Below are 14,915 nucleotides of genomic sequence, written 5' to 3'. Positions count from 1 at the left end.
TGATTTGCTTCCAAAATGCCTTTCTCCGCTTAGAGACACTCATTCTGAAGGATTTATTGTTGAATATCACTCTATCAGTTTACTGGTGTAGGTAGTATGCTGCAGACCTGGTTAGTAGACTCTGGTAGTTCGGTGAAATCTTGTCGCATCGCGGCCAGCAGATACTAAAGGATTCCTAGTGTGGCCAGGAAGTGTCTGCGAACATTTTGTTTCTAACGAAAGTTGTTCTCCATGATGTGATATGTCACTCCTTGAGGTTTGATGCAAAGACTTTGTTGTACCCTGTATACAGTGTCCTTGTATTAACTTGAGACAACTAAATATCTCAAAAACGACTCATCGTACGGAAAAAAAATATTCTAGCCGAAAAGTGAATATTAGTAAAGGGGACACCTGTCAGTGCCACAACTGGCAACCTCCTAACCACACCGCCTGCGTGGACGGGGTCAACTATGTACTTTCAAATGGGAATTCCCCTCCCCATTTTATTGCATATTTGATTCCTGCGTCAAAAATACGCGTACTTTACTAAAACCATTGTTTCCTTTTCGTGGTAGATGTAATTGCAGTCCAGAAATAGAAGCACAACTTCAAACAGCCAAGATCGCTATTGTACAGCCTTTATTGTGATGACCGGTTTCAGCAAACTACGAGTACGTTGCCACCAGCAGACCTGTAAAGCAAAGATCCCAGTGTGCTTGAAGACGTTGATCTGTGCTTTGTAGATTTCATTATGGCAAAGTCCGCAGCTCGTGGTCTAGTGGCTACCGTTGCTGCCTCTGGATCACGGGGTCCTGGATTCGATTCCCGGCCGGGTTGCGGATTTTCTCTGCCTGGGGACTGGGTGTCTGTGTTGTCCAGATTCTTTCATCATCACCACCACTCGCGTAACAGGGTGGCGACCGGAAGGGCATCCGGCCATCCCTTAAATTAACCATGCCACTTCCGACCATAACCATGCCGGCCCTGCGAAAATGTTGGACAAAGGCACAAGAAAAAGAAGAATAATGTAGTCTGCTGAAACCAACTACCTTCATAAAGGCTGTACAATACGATCTTGGCTGTCTGAAGTTGTACTTCTATTTCTGCATTATTCTAGATCGCCCCTAGCTTGACAATGTCAAGCATATATGAAGCTGTAATCGACAAATATCAAGTGTGCCTGTTATTGTAATTAAGAAGCGACGCATTTGGTTCTACATTATTTTCAATTACGATGTAAATGTAAACCTTTATATTTTAAAGGTTGATACTGATGTTCAAACTTTACTTCAGTGTTTTAAATGTGATTGTACATTACAAATAACGTGGTTAGACATTGATATTTCTGGCAAACAAATAAACTACTTGTATGGTTACGTAGTTTTCTGTTCCCTGCGGAGTTGATTGCGGTGAGTCCCCAAACTGCCGCAATGCTTGATCTCGATGGCCGGCCTCGAATCCCGCCATCAGGGTGACTGATTTCGGCGTGTTTCAGTCCAAACGCCGTTACTCTTGCGCTGGCCGCTACGCGGCTACCGGTGGAATACAAACCACAACCATTGTAATAAAGTAAAACGTCCATGAAGAGATACTGACAGACGCATCTGCCATGGATACTCGTACAGAATCAAGCACCCCAGTGGTGAGAGGCAAGCGGACTCACTGGAATCAAACACTCCAGTGATAAGAGACACGGGCACTCGCCACTATCAAGAATCCCGATGGGAACAGAAAGTTGTTACACCCACGTCGTTGTACCTGGACCATTCTAAACGCAGTTTCTAACCGGACATTGAAACGGCTAACCATATTGTGCAGTACAGTCAAATTTGCGGCACTAAAGTAAATTGCGGACATAAATATCAACCATTACAACACAAAGCTCTACCCTTGCATCGTAAATGCAATGTAGTATCAAATGCGTCGGTTATTGATGGCAAAAACTAGCACACTTGATTTCTACCACGAATGAGAAACAATGGTTTGCGCAAAGCGTACGTATTTTTTTGGCGTATAAACCGAATATGAAATAAAAGTGAGGGCTTCCCGTTTGGAAATACAAAGTTGGCCCCACGCACGGAGGTGGGTGGTTAGGAGATGGGCAGTTGCAGCACAGACAAATGTCCCCTTAATACTAACATTAGCTTTTTCACACGATGCGTCGTTTCCGAGATATTTAATTGTCTCAAGTTAAAATAAACACCGTATTTATATTGTGTCGCAGTAATACAACAACTACTGCTACTCACTCAGTAGCAACAGTGTATTGACAAGAATGCTTTCCTACCGATGGCTCAGGCCTCCACTGTTTTGTTCCGTCCGCAGGCCAGCAGTTCTACTACCAGCCGCAAACGCAGCCGCAGCTGGCGGGCGGCTTCCAGCAGCCTGGCTTCCAGCAAACGGGCTTCCAGCAGCCGACGCAGTCGCAGTACGACACCTTCCTACGGCAGCTCGAGCTGCAGCTGCACCAGCCCGCCCCCTTTCAGCAGCCCTCCAGCGTGAGTACTCGCTTTCGTTTTGTGCACTTTACGAAGTGTCGTCTCATACTTGAGCCAATGGTTGAGCTGTCACTTCTCGAAGCGCTCGACTTCTTACTTCACGTTTACTTAAATCTGACGCTCCAGTTGCCAGTTATGTTGTAGATTTATTCACACAACCAGTATTGACTCAATTATGAGACGTTTTCAATTGGCTGTTGGAATAGAAATGTGCGGGACAGTCGACTGAAAGCCGAACACCCACCAGAACCATCTGTATTCCCTACTACAATTCTTATACGTTCGCTACATTTCATATTGCTTTACAACATTATACATAGATATTTAATCGACGTGTCTGTGTGAAACAGCACACTACTAATCCTGTAGTCGAACATTATGAGTCTGTTTATCCTATTTATGTGCATAACTTATATTTTTCTACATTTAGAGCTATCTGCCATTCATCACACCAAGTACAAATTTTGTCAAAGTCATCTTGTATCCCACGGCACCTTCCCATACACCACAGCATTATCAGCCACACACTGCTGCTTGCCCTGTTTTCCAGATCATTTACGTATATAGAAAACAACAGCATTCCTCTCACACTTCCTTGGGGCCCTACCGACGATACCCTTGTCTCTGACAAACACTCGCTGTTGAGGACAACACACTGTGTTCTATTACTTAAGAAGTCTACGGGTCACACGCTTACGTGGGAACCTCATCCGTATGCTCGTTCCTTCGTTAATAGCCGGCAGTGTGCCTTATGAAACTCTAGAAACATGGAAACCGCTTGTTGCCCTTCATACATCGTTCGCAAGAACTCATATGACAAAAGGGCAAGCTGAGTTTTACGAGAGCTGAGCGATACTTTCTAAAATCGTACTGATTCGTGAACGGAAGCTTCTCAGTCTCAAGAAAGTTTATTGTATTCGAATTGAGAACATGTTCAAGTATTCTTCAGCAAACCGATGTTACAGATATTGGTTTGTAATTTTGTGGATCCGTTATGTTATACTTCTTACCTACAGAAGTCACCTGAGCTTTTTTCTAGTCGCTTGGGACTTTGCGCTGGGCGAGAGATCCGCGATAGATGCAAGCTAAGTAAGGGGCCAGTGCTGTAAAGTACTCTTTGTAAAACCGAATTCGAATTCCATCGGGACATGGCGCCTTATTTGTTCGTAACTCTTTCAGTTGTTTCTCTAAACCAGCGATGCTTGTTGCTACGTCGTCCACACGGGAGTCCGTGCGATGGCCAAAGGACAAAGTCTGTAATAATTTAACGAGAACATTACCACGAACGAGGAAACTTTGTAAACGCTATTTTGTCGAAAGACGACATGTTGAGAAACGTGGCTGTTGTACTTAAGGTTTATAATTTATATAAAAAACAGCTACCAGCCACATGTGGCTGGTAGCTGTTTTTTATATAAATTATAAAACTTTGTAAACGTTTTCATCTTAACCATTAATGTTTATGCGTCGATTTTTAAAAGAAAGCAAAAGCTGGCAACGTCTCTATGGAGAAAAACTCTCTGGAGCCGTACGTAACAGAGTAAGAGTTGCGCGTGATCTCGTGTTACAGAGAACCTACCTGTTGATTCCTGCAACTCGGTCCGTATCACTCAAGCTGCAACCTGTTACGACTCACCTATCCTACCTGTTCTGCACTCGCTCTGACGTTGCGCTCAAACTGCTAGTACACACACAGTCTTTGAATTAAAATATGGATATGGGAGAGGATGGTCGGCCAGCAAATAAGTACCCATCATGTGTGATTACACAGACTTTTCCGGTGTAATAATTGATAATACTCTTCTCAGTTATGCAGCCGGATAATGCAATCATCTTGACACAGTATTTCAACGGACCAACTGGTTGTCATCTTCATGTGAGTATGTTGATGCACCATCTTGCCGGAACTGACTCTCGAACAGAATGGGCGGCTTCTTTATACACCACGGCCGACCCACCAGTGCTGCCCTCAATCGCAGTAAGCTTGTAGCGGACAAGGTCGAAAAACTAGGCAAAAAAATGTATCGCTAACGGACACTAAGTAAAAGATTTTTTGAAGGACATCATCTTTACGCCAGTGACTGTTATAATTTTTTATTACTCTATTGCAATTTCGACCTTAGGCCATTATCAAGTGATATGGCTTCAAGCCACGTCAACATAATGTAAGCTGACACATTTGTATGTCGTTGTCAATACTGTTAAATTCGACATACAAATGTGTCAGCTTACATTATGTTGACATGGCTTAAAGCCACAATACCACTTGATAATGGTCTAAGGTCGAAATTGCAATAGTGTAATAAAAACTTATAACAGTCACTGGCGTAAAAACGATGGCCTTCAAAAACATTTTTATGACTGTGAATCCCAGATACAACAAGTTTATTCACTAATCAAAAGAATCCTCTAGTGCAGGGGTTCGAAACAAAATTTTCTCGAGGACCCCCTCATCGAGCATGATTTGTACCTTGTCATATCACAGTATCAAGTACCTAAAAAAGCCAAATTAAGAGACATTTTATACGTTTTCTATTTTTGGTACTTAGAAAAAACATTGACATATTCATTATTGAAAAAATATTGAGCTTAAAACTTTTTCAATTTAGCCATCATTGCTATTGTTAAATCTTTCATTATTGCTCAAAATCTTTGTCTTCAAATCTGGGTATTTAGTATAACAAATGCATTATCTTCCTCTTCATCTGTAGGCCTTTCTCGTTTTAACGAACCACTTTTTAATCAACGGTCCATTTTTAACTACGTGAACTGTAGCTTCCCCAAAAAACAACGCTTTACAAACACTACTGTTTTAATACAGAATATTGAATATGTATACAATACGGTCTGTGAAAGCACTGGAAATAAATTATCAATGGCCGATTGTCGTCTGAAATGCGAGTTTCTGTGTAATGTGACTGCAAAGAGGCAGCGCGCGTAGTCTAACGGCATACAGCAGAACTACTTGCATCTATCTAATTCTAGTTTTGCGCTAGATTGTGCTAGTGTCAGTTGGCTCTAGGAAGACGCTAGTCCCAGAAGTTAGCTTTCGCTAAAGCTGTGCTCATGCAGGAAGCGGCCAAAACTAAAAATCTGTTATAATACGAAATATATTTAACATATTTTTTTATTCTAATAGCATCTTGCGGACCCCTCTGGCATACGTCGCGGAACCGTTGTTCTTTAATATATTAAAATCAAATACCACGTTCTACTTAAAGGGAAACCCCTCTTCCTATTAATGATATTAATAGATAATCGTATTTCAATATATTCCTTTAGAACACGCTGTCAGCAGCTGGAAGAAGGAGCGATCATTTGCGTCTCATCATAAAACATCTTATGACCCTCATTAAGACAGTGTTCTGCCACTGCGGATTTCTCTGGCTGGAACAAATGAGTATACTTAGGTGACAGAAGTCGTGAGGTAGTGATATGCACATACACAGATGGTGAACATGTCCGAAAGAACAGACACTACGCGGAATCTGCAGCTATCATATATTATATGTAAACTGAAGGCAGAGGAGGGAGAGAAGAAAGGAAAGGGTTTATTGACGTCAGATGCATCGGAACATTACACGGAATCAGCGGTGACGAGTGAAAATGCGTGCCGGGCCGGGACTCCAAACCAGGATCTCTAGCTTACGTGGCAGCTGCGTTAACCACTGCACCATCCGGACACGGTGTTTATCACAACTGGGTGGGCTATCTCGACACGCTCTCGACCGACCAACGCTCCCACCTGGGACTGCGGATAGCTGACACTAGCTCGGAGTGAGGGTCGGCCAAGAGGGGTGACAGAATAGTCCGTGCAGTTGCGATAAACACTGTGTCCAGGTGGCGCAATGGTAAACGCAGCTACCAAGTAAGCACGAGAACCCAGGTTCGAGTCCCGGTCCGGTACACATTTTCACTCGCCGCCGCTTATTCCGCGTAATATTCCGATGTAGCTGACATCAATAAACCCTTCTCGTTCCTTTCCTTCCTCCCCCTTCCCCCTTCAATTTTCATACGCTGTCATTTGAAATCAGGTGATGCAAGTGAAAAAGTTTCCGACATGATTATAGCAGCAAGACGCGAATTAACAGACTTTGAACGCGGAATGGTAGTTGGAAGCTGGACACATGGCACATTCCATTTCGCAAGTCAATAAGAAATTCAATTTTCCGAGATCCACAGTGTCAAGAGGATGCCGAGAATACCAAATTTCAGGCATTATCTCTCTCACCACGGACAACACAGAGGCCGACAGCCTTCAGCAAACGACAGAGAGCAGCGGTTGCGTAGATTTGTCAGTGCCAACAGACAGTCAGCACTGCCTGAAATAACGGCAGAAATCACTGTGGGACGTACGATGAACGTATTCGTTAAGATAGTGCAGCGAAATTGGAGTTGGTCCGTTGAAATATTGCGTCAAGATGACTGCATTAACCGGCTGCATAGCCGAGAAGAGTATCAGCCACAGTGTGTTATGAGGACAGACTATATTGTAGAGGGCCAGTGGCCTCTAGTTATGTTGGTGACCATCAGTAACAATTTAAAATCAAAGATAAATATGATATGTATCACACCAGAGCTCACGGCGCCTTCGCGGAAACCACTAATTCTTCCCAATGTAACGAACTAGTGATCCCAATGGGATATCAACTAGGCTGGCTGAACATGAACGCAGCTGGAGGTTGCAGAATTCAGACTCTGCATTTGCTGAGCATGTACTGAGCGAGGGTCACAACTACCAGCCAGTGTCCCATGTACTTCACTTAGCAAACAAAGGCCATAAACTCAACCTGCTGGAAGCCCTGAAAATTAACAAACATCTTGCTCACAGTCCAGATCTCATCCTAAATGACCAGACACAAGTCAACACTTCCCCTCTCCTAAATTTCATATAATCATCTTTGTTGTTCATTATTTCCCACACTCTCTCTTCCTACATATTCCCATTTTCCTGTAGTCATTAAGTTGTTTTATTTGTTGCAGTTGTCTTTGTATTCCACATATGCTGTAGTTTCAATAGTTAAGGGTTTGCTTTTAACTTGAACTTGTATTACTGTCCATGTTTAACTCCCCTTGTAGTTGTCTCATCAAATACTGTTCATATTTTACTTTGCTCATTTATTTAATGTAAACTGGTATACAGCCATTGCTTTGATTATAATGTTAATGTTAAAATGCAGTACCACCACACTCTCAAACTGTAGGTTCCCTCAAACACCTCAATTTTCCTGCATTTACTAATTTCTGATTATCTTATTGATATTATTTAAGTTCCTCGTGTATTCTGTATTTACATTGACAACTGTATCTTCTTTTTTAATTGGTAGTGTATCACTCTCCATGTTTCATACCTCTTGATGCAGCCTTGTCTACTACTAATTTTATCTTATTTCATTAGTTTTGTTTATTAATAGAAACTGTTATGTAGGCATGCTATTCCTATTTTGTGCTAAAGGTTTTCCTGTCAACTCCATTGTTATTTATGTACTGTTCAGTTTTTGCTATTTCATTGCAAAGATGTTACTCACTGTATGTTTCTACTTCACTATAGATGTGTTACTTCTCTTCCAATGTTGTCTACTAACATTTAACTTCTTTGATGATAATACTCAGTAAATGTCTGAAGATGGCCTTGTAAGCCGAAAACAGGTTAGCAATAAAAATAATATTGTAGAACAAAAGCAAACTGGTGCTTTTCATTTATTATTAAACCTATTTTTATTGAAGGACTATTTCTTTGTTCCACCCTCCAGGGCCCTCCAACAATCTAACGCGCCTATTGGACAGAATTTGGCACGATATTCGTCAGGTCGACATACAACAACACTCTCAATCAATGCCAAGCCGAATAACCTCTTGCATAACGGCCAGAGGTCGATCAGGGGCGTTATGCACTTGTTCAGTTTGTGCAGCTCTTTCTCTTGACTAAATATTCCATTTTGTGCGCACATGCACATCAACCCCCCATGAACCATGGACCTTTCCGTTGGTGGGGAGGCTTGCGTGCCTCAGCGATACAGATGGCCGAACTGTAGGTGCAACCACAACGGAGGGGTATCTGTTGAGAGGCCAGACAAACGTGTGGTTCCTGAAGAGGGGCAGCAGCCTTTTCAGTAGTTGCAGGGGCAACAGTCTGGATGATTGACTGATCTGGCCTTGTAACATTAACCAAAACGGCCTTGCTGTGCTGGTACTGCGAACGGCTGAAAGCAAGGGGAAACTACAGCCGTAATTTTTCCCGAGGACATGCAGCTTTACTGTATGATGATGGCGTCCTCTTGGGTAAAATATTCCGGAGGTAAAATAGTCCCCCATTCGTATCTCCGGGCGGGGACTACTCAAGAGGACGTCGTTATCAAGAGAAAGAAAACTGGCGTTCTACGGATCGGAGCGTGGAATGTCAGATCCCTTAATCGGGTAGGTAGGTTAGAAAATTTAAAAAGGGAAATGGATAGGTTAAAGTTAGATATAGTGGGAATTAGTGAAGTTCGGTGGCAGGAGGAACAAGATTTTTGGTCAGGTGATTACAGGGTTATAAATACAAAATCAAATAGGGGTAATGCAGGAGTAGGTTTAATAATGAATAAAAAAATAGGAGTGCGGGTAAGCTACTACAAACAGCATAGTGAACGCATTATTGTGGCCAAGATAGACACAAAGCCCATGCCTACTACAGTAGTACAAGTTTATATGCCAACTAGCTCTGCAGATGATGAAGAAATTGATGAAATGTATGATGAGATAAAAGAAATTATTCAGGTAGTGAAGGGAGACGAAAATTTAATAGTCATGGGTGACTGGAATTCGTCAGTAGGAAAAGAGAGAGAAGGAAACATAGTAGGTGAATATGGATTGGGGGGAAGAAATGAAAGAGGAAGCCGCCTTGTAGAATTTTGCACAGAGCATGACTTAATCATAGCTAACACTTGGTTCAAGAATCATAAAAGAAGGTTGTATACCTGGAAGAATCCTGGAGATACTAAAAGGTATCAGATAGATTATATAATGGTAAGACAGAGATTTAGGAACCAGGTTTTAAATTGTAAGACATTTCCAGGGGCAGATGCGGATTCTGACCACAATCTATTGGTTATGAACTGCAGATTGAAACTGAAGAAATTGCAAAAAGGTGGGAATTTAAGGAGATGGGACCTGGATAAACTGAAAGAACCAGAGGTTGTACAGAGTTTCAGGGAGAGCATAAGGGAACAATCGACCGGAATGGGGGAAAGAAATACAGTAGAAGAAGAATGGGTAGCTCTGAGGGATGAAGTAGTGAAGGCAGCAGACGATAAAGTAGGTAAAAAGACGAGGGCTAGTAGAAATCCTTGGGTAACAGAAGAAATATTTAATTTAATTGATGAAAGGAGAAAATATAAAAATGCAGTAAATGAAGCAGGCAAAAAGGAATACAAACGTCTCAAAAATGAGATTGACAGGAAGTGCAAAATGGCTAAGCAGGGATGGCTAGAGGACAAATGTAAGGATGTAGAGGCTTGTCTCACTAGGGGTAAGATAGATACTGCCTACAGGAAAATTAAAGAGACCTTTGGAGAGAAGAGAACCACTTGTATGAATATCAAGAGCTCAGATGGCAACCCAGTTCTAAGCAAAGAAGGGAAGGCAGAAAGGTGGAAGGAGTATATAGAGGGTTTATACAAGGGCGATGTACTTGAGGACAATATTATGGAAATGGAAGAGGATGTGGATGAAGACGAAATGGGAGATAAGATACTGCGTGAAGAGTTTGACAGAGCACTGAAAGACCTGAGTCGAAACAAGGCCCCGGGAATAGACAACATTCCATCAGAACTACTGATGGCCTTGGGAGAGCCAGTCATGACAAAACTCTACCATCTGGTGAGCAAGATGTATGAGACAGGCGAAATACCCTCAGACTTCAAGAAGAATATAATAATTCCAATCCCAAAGAAAGCAGGTGTTGACAGATGTGAAAATTACCGAACTATCAGTTTAATAAGTCACAGCTGCAAAATACTAACGCGAATTCTTTACAGACGAATGGAAAAACTGGTAGAAGCGGACCTCGGGGAAGATCAGTTTGGATTCTGTAGAAATGTTGGAACACGTGAGGCACTACTAACCTTACGACTTATCTTAGAAGAAAGATTAAGAAAAGGCAAACCTACGTTTCTAGCATTTGTAGACTTAGAGAAAGCTTTTGACCAATGTTAACTGGAATACTCTCTTTCAAATTCTGAAGGTGGCAGGGGTAAAATACAGGGAGCGAAAGGCTATTTACAATTTGTACAGAAACCAGATGGCAGTTATAAGAGTCGAGGGGTATGAAAGGGAAGCAGTGGTTGGGAAAGGAGTGAGACAGGGTTGTAGCCTGTCCCCGATGTTATTCAATCTGTATATTGAGCAAGCAGTAAAGGAAACAAAAGAAAAATTCGGAGTAGGTATTAAAATTCATGGAGAAGAAGTAAAAACTTTGAGGTTCGCCGATGACATTGTAATTCTGTCAGAGACAGCAAAGGACTTGGAAGAGCAGTTGAACGGAATGAACAGCGTCTTGAAAGGAGGATATAAGATGAACATCAACAAAAGCAAAACAAGGATAATGGAATGTAGTTAAATTAAATCGGGTGATGCTGAGGGAATTAGATTAGGAAATGAGACACTTAAAGTAGTTAAGGAGTTTTGCTATTTAGGGAGTAAAATAAATGATGATGGTCGAAGTAGAGAGGATATAAAATGTAGATTGGCAATTGCAAGGAAATCGTTTCTGAAGAAGAGAAATTTGTTAACATCGAGTATAGATTTAAGTGTCAGGAAGTCGTTTCTGAAAGTATTTGTATGGAGTGTAGCGATGTATGGAAGTGAAACGTGGACGATAACTAGTTTGGACAAGAAGAGAATAGAAGCTTTCGAAATGTGGTGCTACAGAAGAATGCTGAAGATAAGGTGGGTAGATCACGTAATTAATGAGGAGGTATTGAATAGGATTGGGGAGAAGAGAAGTTTGTTGCACAACTTGACTAGAAGAAGGGATCGGTTGGTAGGACATGTTTTGAGGCATCAAGGGATCACAAATTTAGCATTGGAGGGCAGCATGGAGGGTAAAAATCGTAGAGGGAGACCAAGAGATGAATACACTAAGCAGATTCAGAAGGATGTAGGTTGCAGTAGGTAGTGGGAGATGAAGATCTTGCACAGGATAGAGTAGCATGGAGAGCTGCATCAAACCAGTCTCAGGACTGAAGACCACAACAACAACATGCACATCAAATCTAATAATTTTTCGTCCCATTCGGATAATTTCTTCGTGCTGCGTCGTTTTATTTTGTCTTAGAGCGTATTACATGAAAATGGACCGAAAATACGAATCCGTTAATATTTGTTCTTGTCTACCACTAACAACTACATTTAGAGCCCTAATATCTACTGCAAACCATAATTCTCTGCGATTTAAAAGATTCTGACGATCGATTAGCTCTGAATACCTCAGTTCGCAGCCTCAGCAAAAACAAACACCTAAGGCAGGCACATATGAGAAGACTGGTACCGTCCCTCAAAGTGAAATTTGATGGTATAATGGACGGACAAGGTTATAACTGTCGTCCTCCGAAATGCGAGACCGGCGCCTCGGCTTACCAGTGCACCGCATCCGTCGGTCTATCAAAAGCGGCATTACTAAAATTGTCCCTGCGGTTCCTACATTTCAAATAGACGCCACCCGTTGATATCCTCTGATATCGATACGATGTATTGCAGCTGTGATAAATGAAATAAACGTAGAGCTTTCCTAATTATTTTTAACTTGCTGTCGAAAGGATCTGCACATCCATTCCCAAATGTTGTCGAAACATTCGTCTTTGTGCCACGCTTAATCAGTTGATTTATCCGATTAAGCACACACAGTTTTCATCGAAGCCAACATGGTGATGCATTTTCAAGATTAACGGCTGGTCCCTCTGCACTGAATCACACGGCACATTTAAAACTCAATTTCACTGATGCTATCTACAGAGAATTGGAGAAAAAATCAAACGTTCATCACAGAGTACGGCTGTAAAAGTGTCACGCCGAAAGCTTGCATCGCCAATATCCGTCAAAATGCCTCTCGTGCTGGCAAAAACGCTGTTAATCGTATCTTACTTCTCTTTTCGTTGCTCGCCTGTCAACTGTTTGTGGGTCGATGGAATTAGATGAAAGAGCCCAGAATTGCGAAAGCAGAAAAACGAAGTGCGACCACTGTTTTGTGTAACAGGGATTCTGCAATCATGTTTATAATTTTTACATACTGGCTTTGACAAACGATCGTGTTTTCACAATTACACTTGCACTTTCCCACTACAAAAACGTGAATAAAATTAAGAAAGAAGCTGAGACGCCCCGCTTAACCCGCAGGACAGGACAGGTAGTTTAAATTGTGGAAAGGGGCCAAAATAAGGCGCTGTCAGTTACACTCGAACATACAGCTTTATTATTTGATCAAACCTTACAAGAGCCCAAAAAACATTTTTTTTAGACACACAACTTTAATCTTTGGGACTTAATTACCGGCTGAAAGCCACTTTAATTTAAAAACGGCTGAAGGCCAATAACTTAAAACGCAAGAATAATCATAAATTCGAAAGGCAAGCCTTATCTTATAACAGTTCTTTATTCAGGCTGAAGGCCCAAAGAATTACACACTTCAAGAGCAAACAAGTTAAATTCAAATCGGCTGAAGGCCTAACACTTAAAATTCAACAACATTAAAACCTTTAAAATGCCAAAGGTCTTACGTGAAACAGCTCTTTAGATTAGGCTGAAGCCTAAAGACCCCTTACGCCTTAAGGATAAAACAACCTCACTTTAAAAAAATTGGCTAGAAGCCGTACAAGTACAAACAACAAGAACAATTTTTTTTTAAAAAAAGGCAGTACATCTAAGGACGCTCAGATGTTCGAGGGTCGGCCTGGAATTCTAACACTAACGCTCGCTTAGGTGAGACAGGCATTCGGGCCAACCATTCACGATCCGACGACAACCCAACCGACCGACAGTCAACGGACCAAGCGACAGGATGTCCCAACAGCCCACAATGAAATTCAAACGACACTATGTGGACAGTTGGGGCTGGCTGGTAGATTAAGTAAAGACTCAACTTTCGTGTCCGGGATCGGTGAGCCACGGGCCTCGTAGCAACGGGAACAGCCCGCTCACACTCCGACCGCGAGTGGACCCCGCCAGCGGCGCCGGTCAGACACGCGCCACGGAGGGTTCCTCGCTGTTGCACGCCAAGCGATCAAATGCCCAGGCCGGGAAACGTTGAAAGGACCAAATATACGTCGGCCGATGAGACGACCGACCGAACGATCAACCAACGGTCGTCTCGCTCAAATCTCCCTCCGTCGGACAGTTCACGTGTGTCGCCAGCAGTCGGCGAGCACTGGCTGTCGACGCCTCACCGGCGCTCCGTCCTCGACTTCACTGCTGCTGCGTTCCGACTGCACTACTGGTCCGTCTGCAAATGACTGCCAGACACACGACGACCCGCAAATACTATCGGTCGCTCCAGAGATGATACGACAGTGCACTTATCGATACGCGCTGCTGCTGCCGCTCACGGGCAAGTAAGGCATAAACACGAGCCGTGCACGGCTCAGAAGCAGTGAGAACATTGCATGATTACTGAGTCTGAATAAAGTCTACAGTGTAGTATACTGAGGTGACAGAAGTCATGGCATACCTCCGAATATCGTGTCGGACCTCCTTTTGCCCGGCGCAGTGCAGCAACTCGACGTAACATGGACTCAACAACTCGTTGGAAATCCCCTGCAGAAATATTGAGGCATGCTGCCATAATTACATAAGCGTTACCGGTGCATGATTTTGTGCACGAACTGGTCCCTCGATTATGTCCCAGAAAGGTTCGATGGGCTTCATGTCGGGCGATTTGGGTGGCCAAATCAATCGTCCAGAATGTTCTTCAGTCCAATGGCGAACAATTGTGGCGATGTCTCCAAGTAGCCGAACATAACCATTTCCCGTCAGTGGTCGGTTCCGGTGGATCACAGAGGGGCCGCAGTCTGTTCTGTGCAAACACAGCCCATAAGCTTGCACATTGCCTTGTTGACAACTTGGTCCCACGGCTCCGTGGGATCTACGCCACGCTCGAACCCACAGCTCTTACTAACTGAAATAGGGACTCATTGGACAAGGTGACGGCGTGCTAGCCTTCTAGGGTCCAACCAATATGGTTACGAGCCCAAGAGAGCCTCTGCAACCGATGCCGTGCTGTTACAAAGGCACTACCAATGGTCGTCTGCTGCCGTAGCCCATTAACGCCAAATTTCGCCTCTCTGTCCAAACGGATATGTTCGTCGTACGTCTCACATTGATTTCTGATGTGTTGGCAGAAGAGCCAACACCGTGTTGCTAGAGGAGGCCGAAATGCACGCGTTTAAGCTCACGCAGACTGGC

The 14,915-nt window shown here is 43.0% G+C and overlaps 1 protein-coding gene across 1 annotated transcript in view; it reads left to right on the top strand.

Moving 5' to 3' along the window:
* LOC126260627 (mucin-2) overlaps positions 1–14,915 on the top strand; it is a 165,573-nt gene that overhangs the window by 63,003 nt on the left and 87,655 nt on the right. The window contains exon 3 of the mRNA XM_049957966.1: positions 2,308–2,480. Within this exon, the coding sequence (XP_049813923.1) occupies positions 2,308–2,480 (173 nt within the window). The remainder of the gene's footprint in view (positions 1–2,307; positions 2,481–14,915) is intronic.

Source organism: Schistocerca nitens, chromosome 5 (assembly GCF_023898315.1).
Source record: "Schistocerca nitens isolate TAMUIC-IGC-003100 chromosome 5, iqSchNite1.1, whole genome shotgun sequence".
In the NCBI taxonomy this organism is placed as follows: domain Eukaryota; kingdom Metazoa; phylum Arthropoda; class Insecta; order Orthoptera; family Acrididae; genus Schistocerca; species Schistocerca nitens.
The sequence above is the reverse complement of the archived record's forward strand: the minus strand, read 5'-3'. Positions and strand labels throughout refer to the sequence as shown.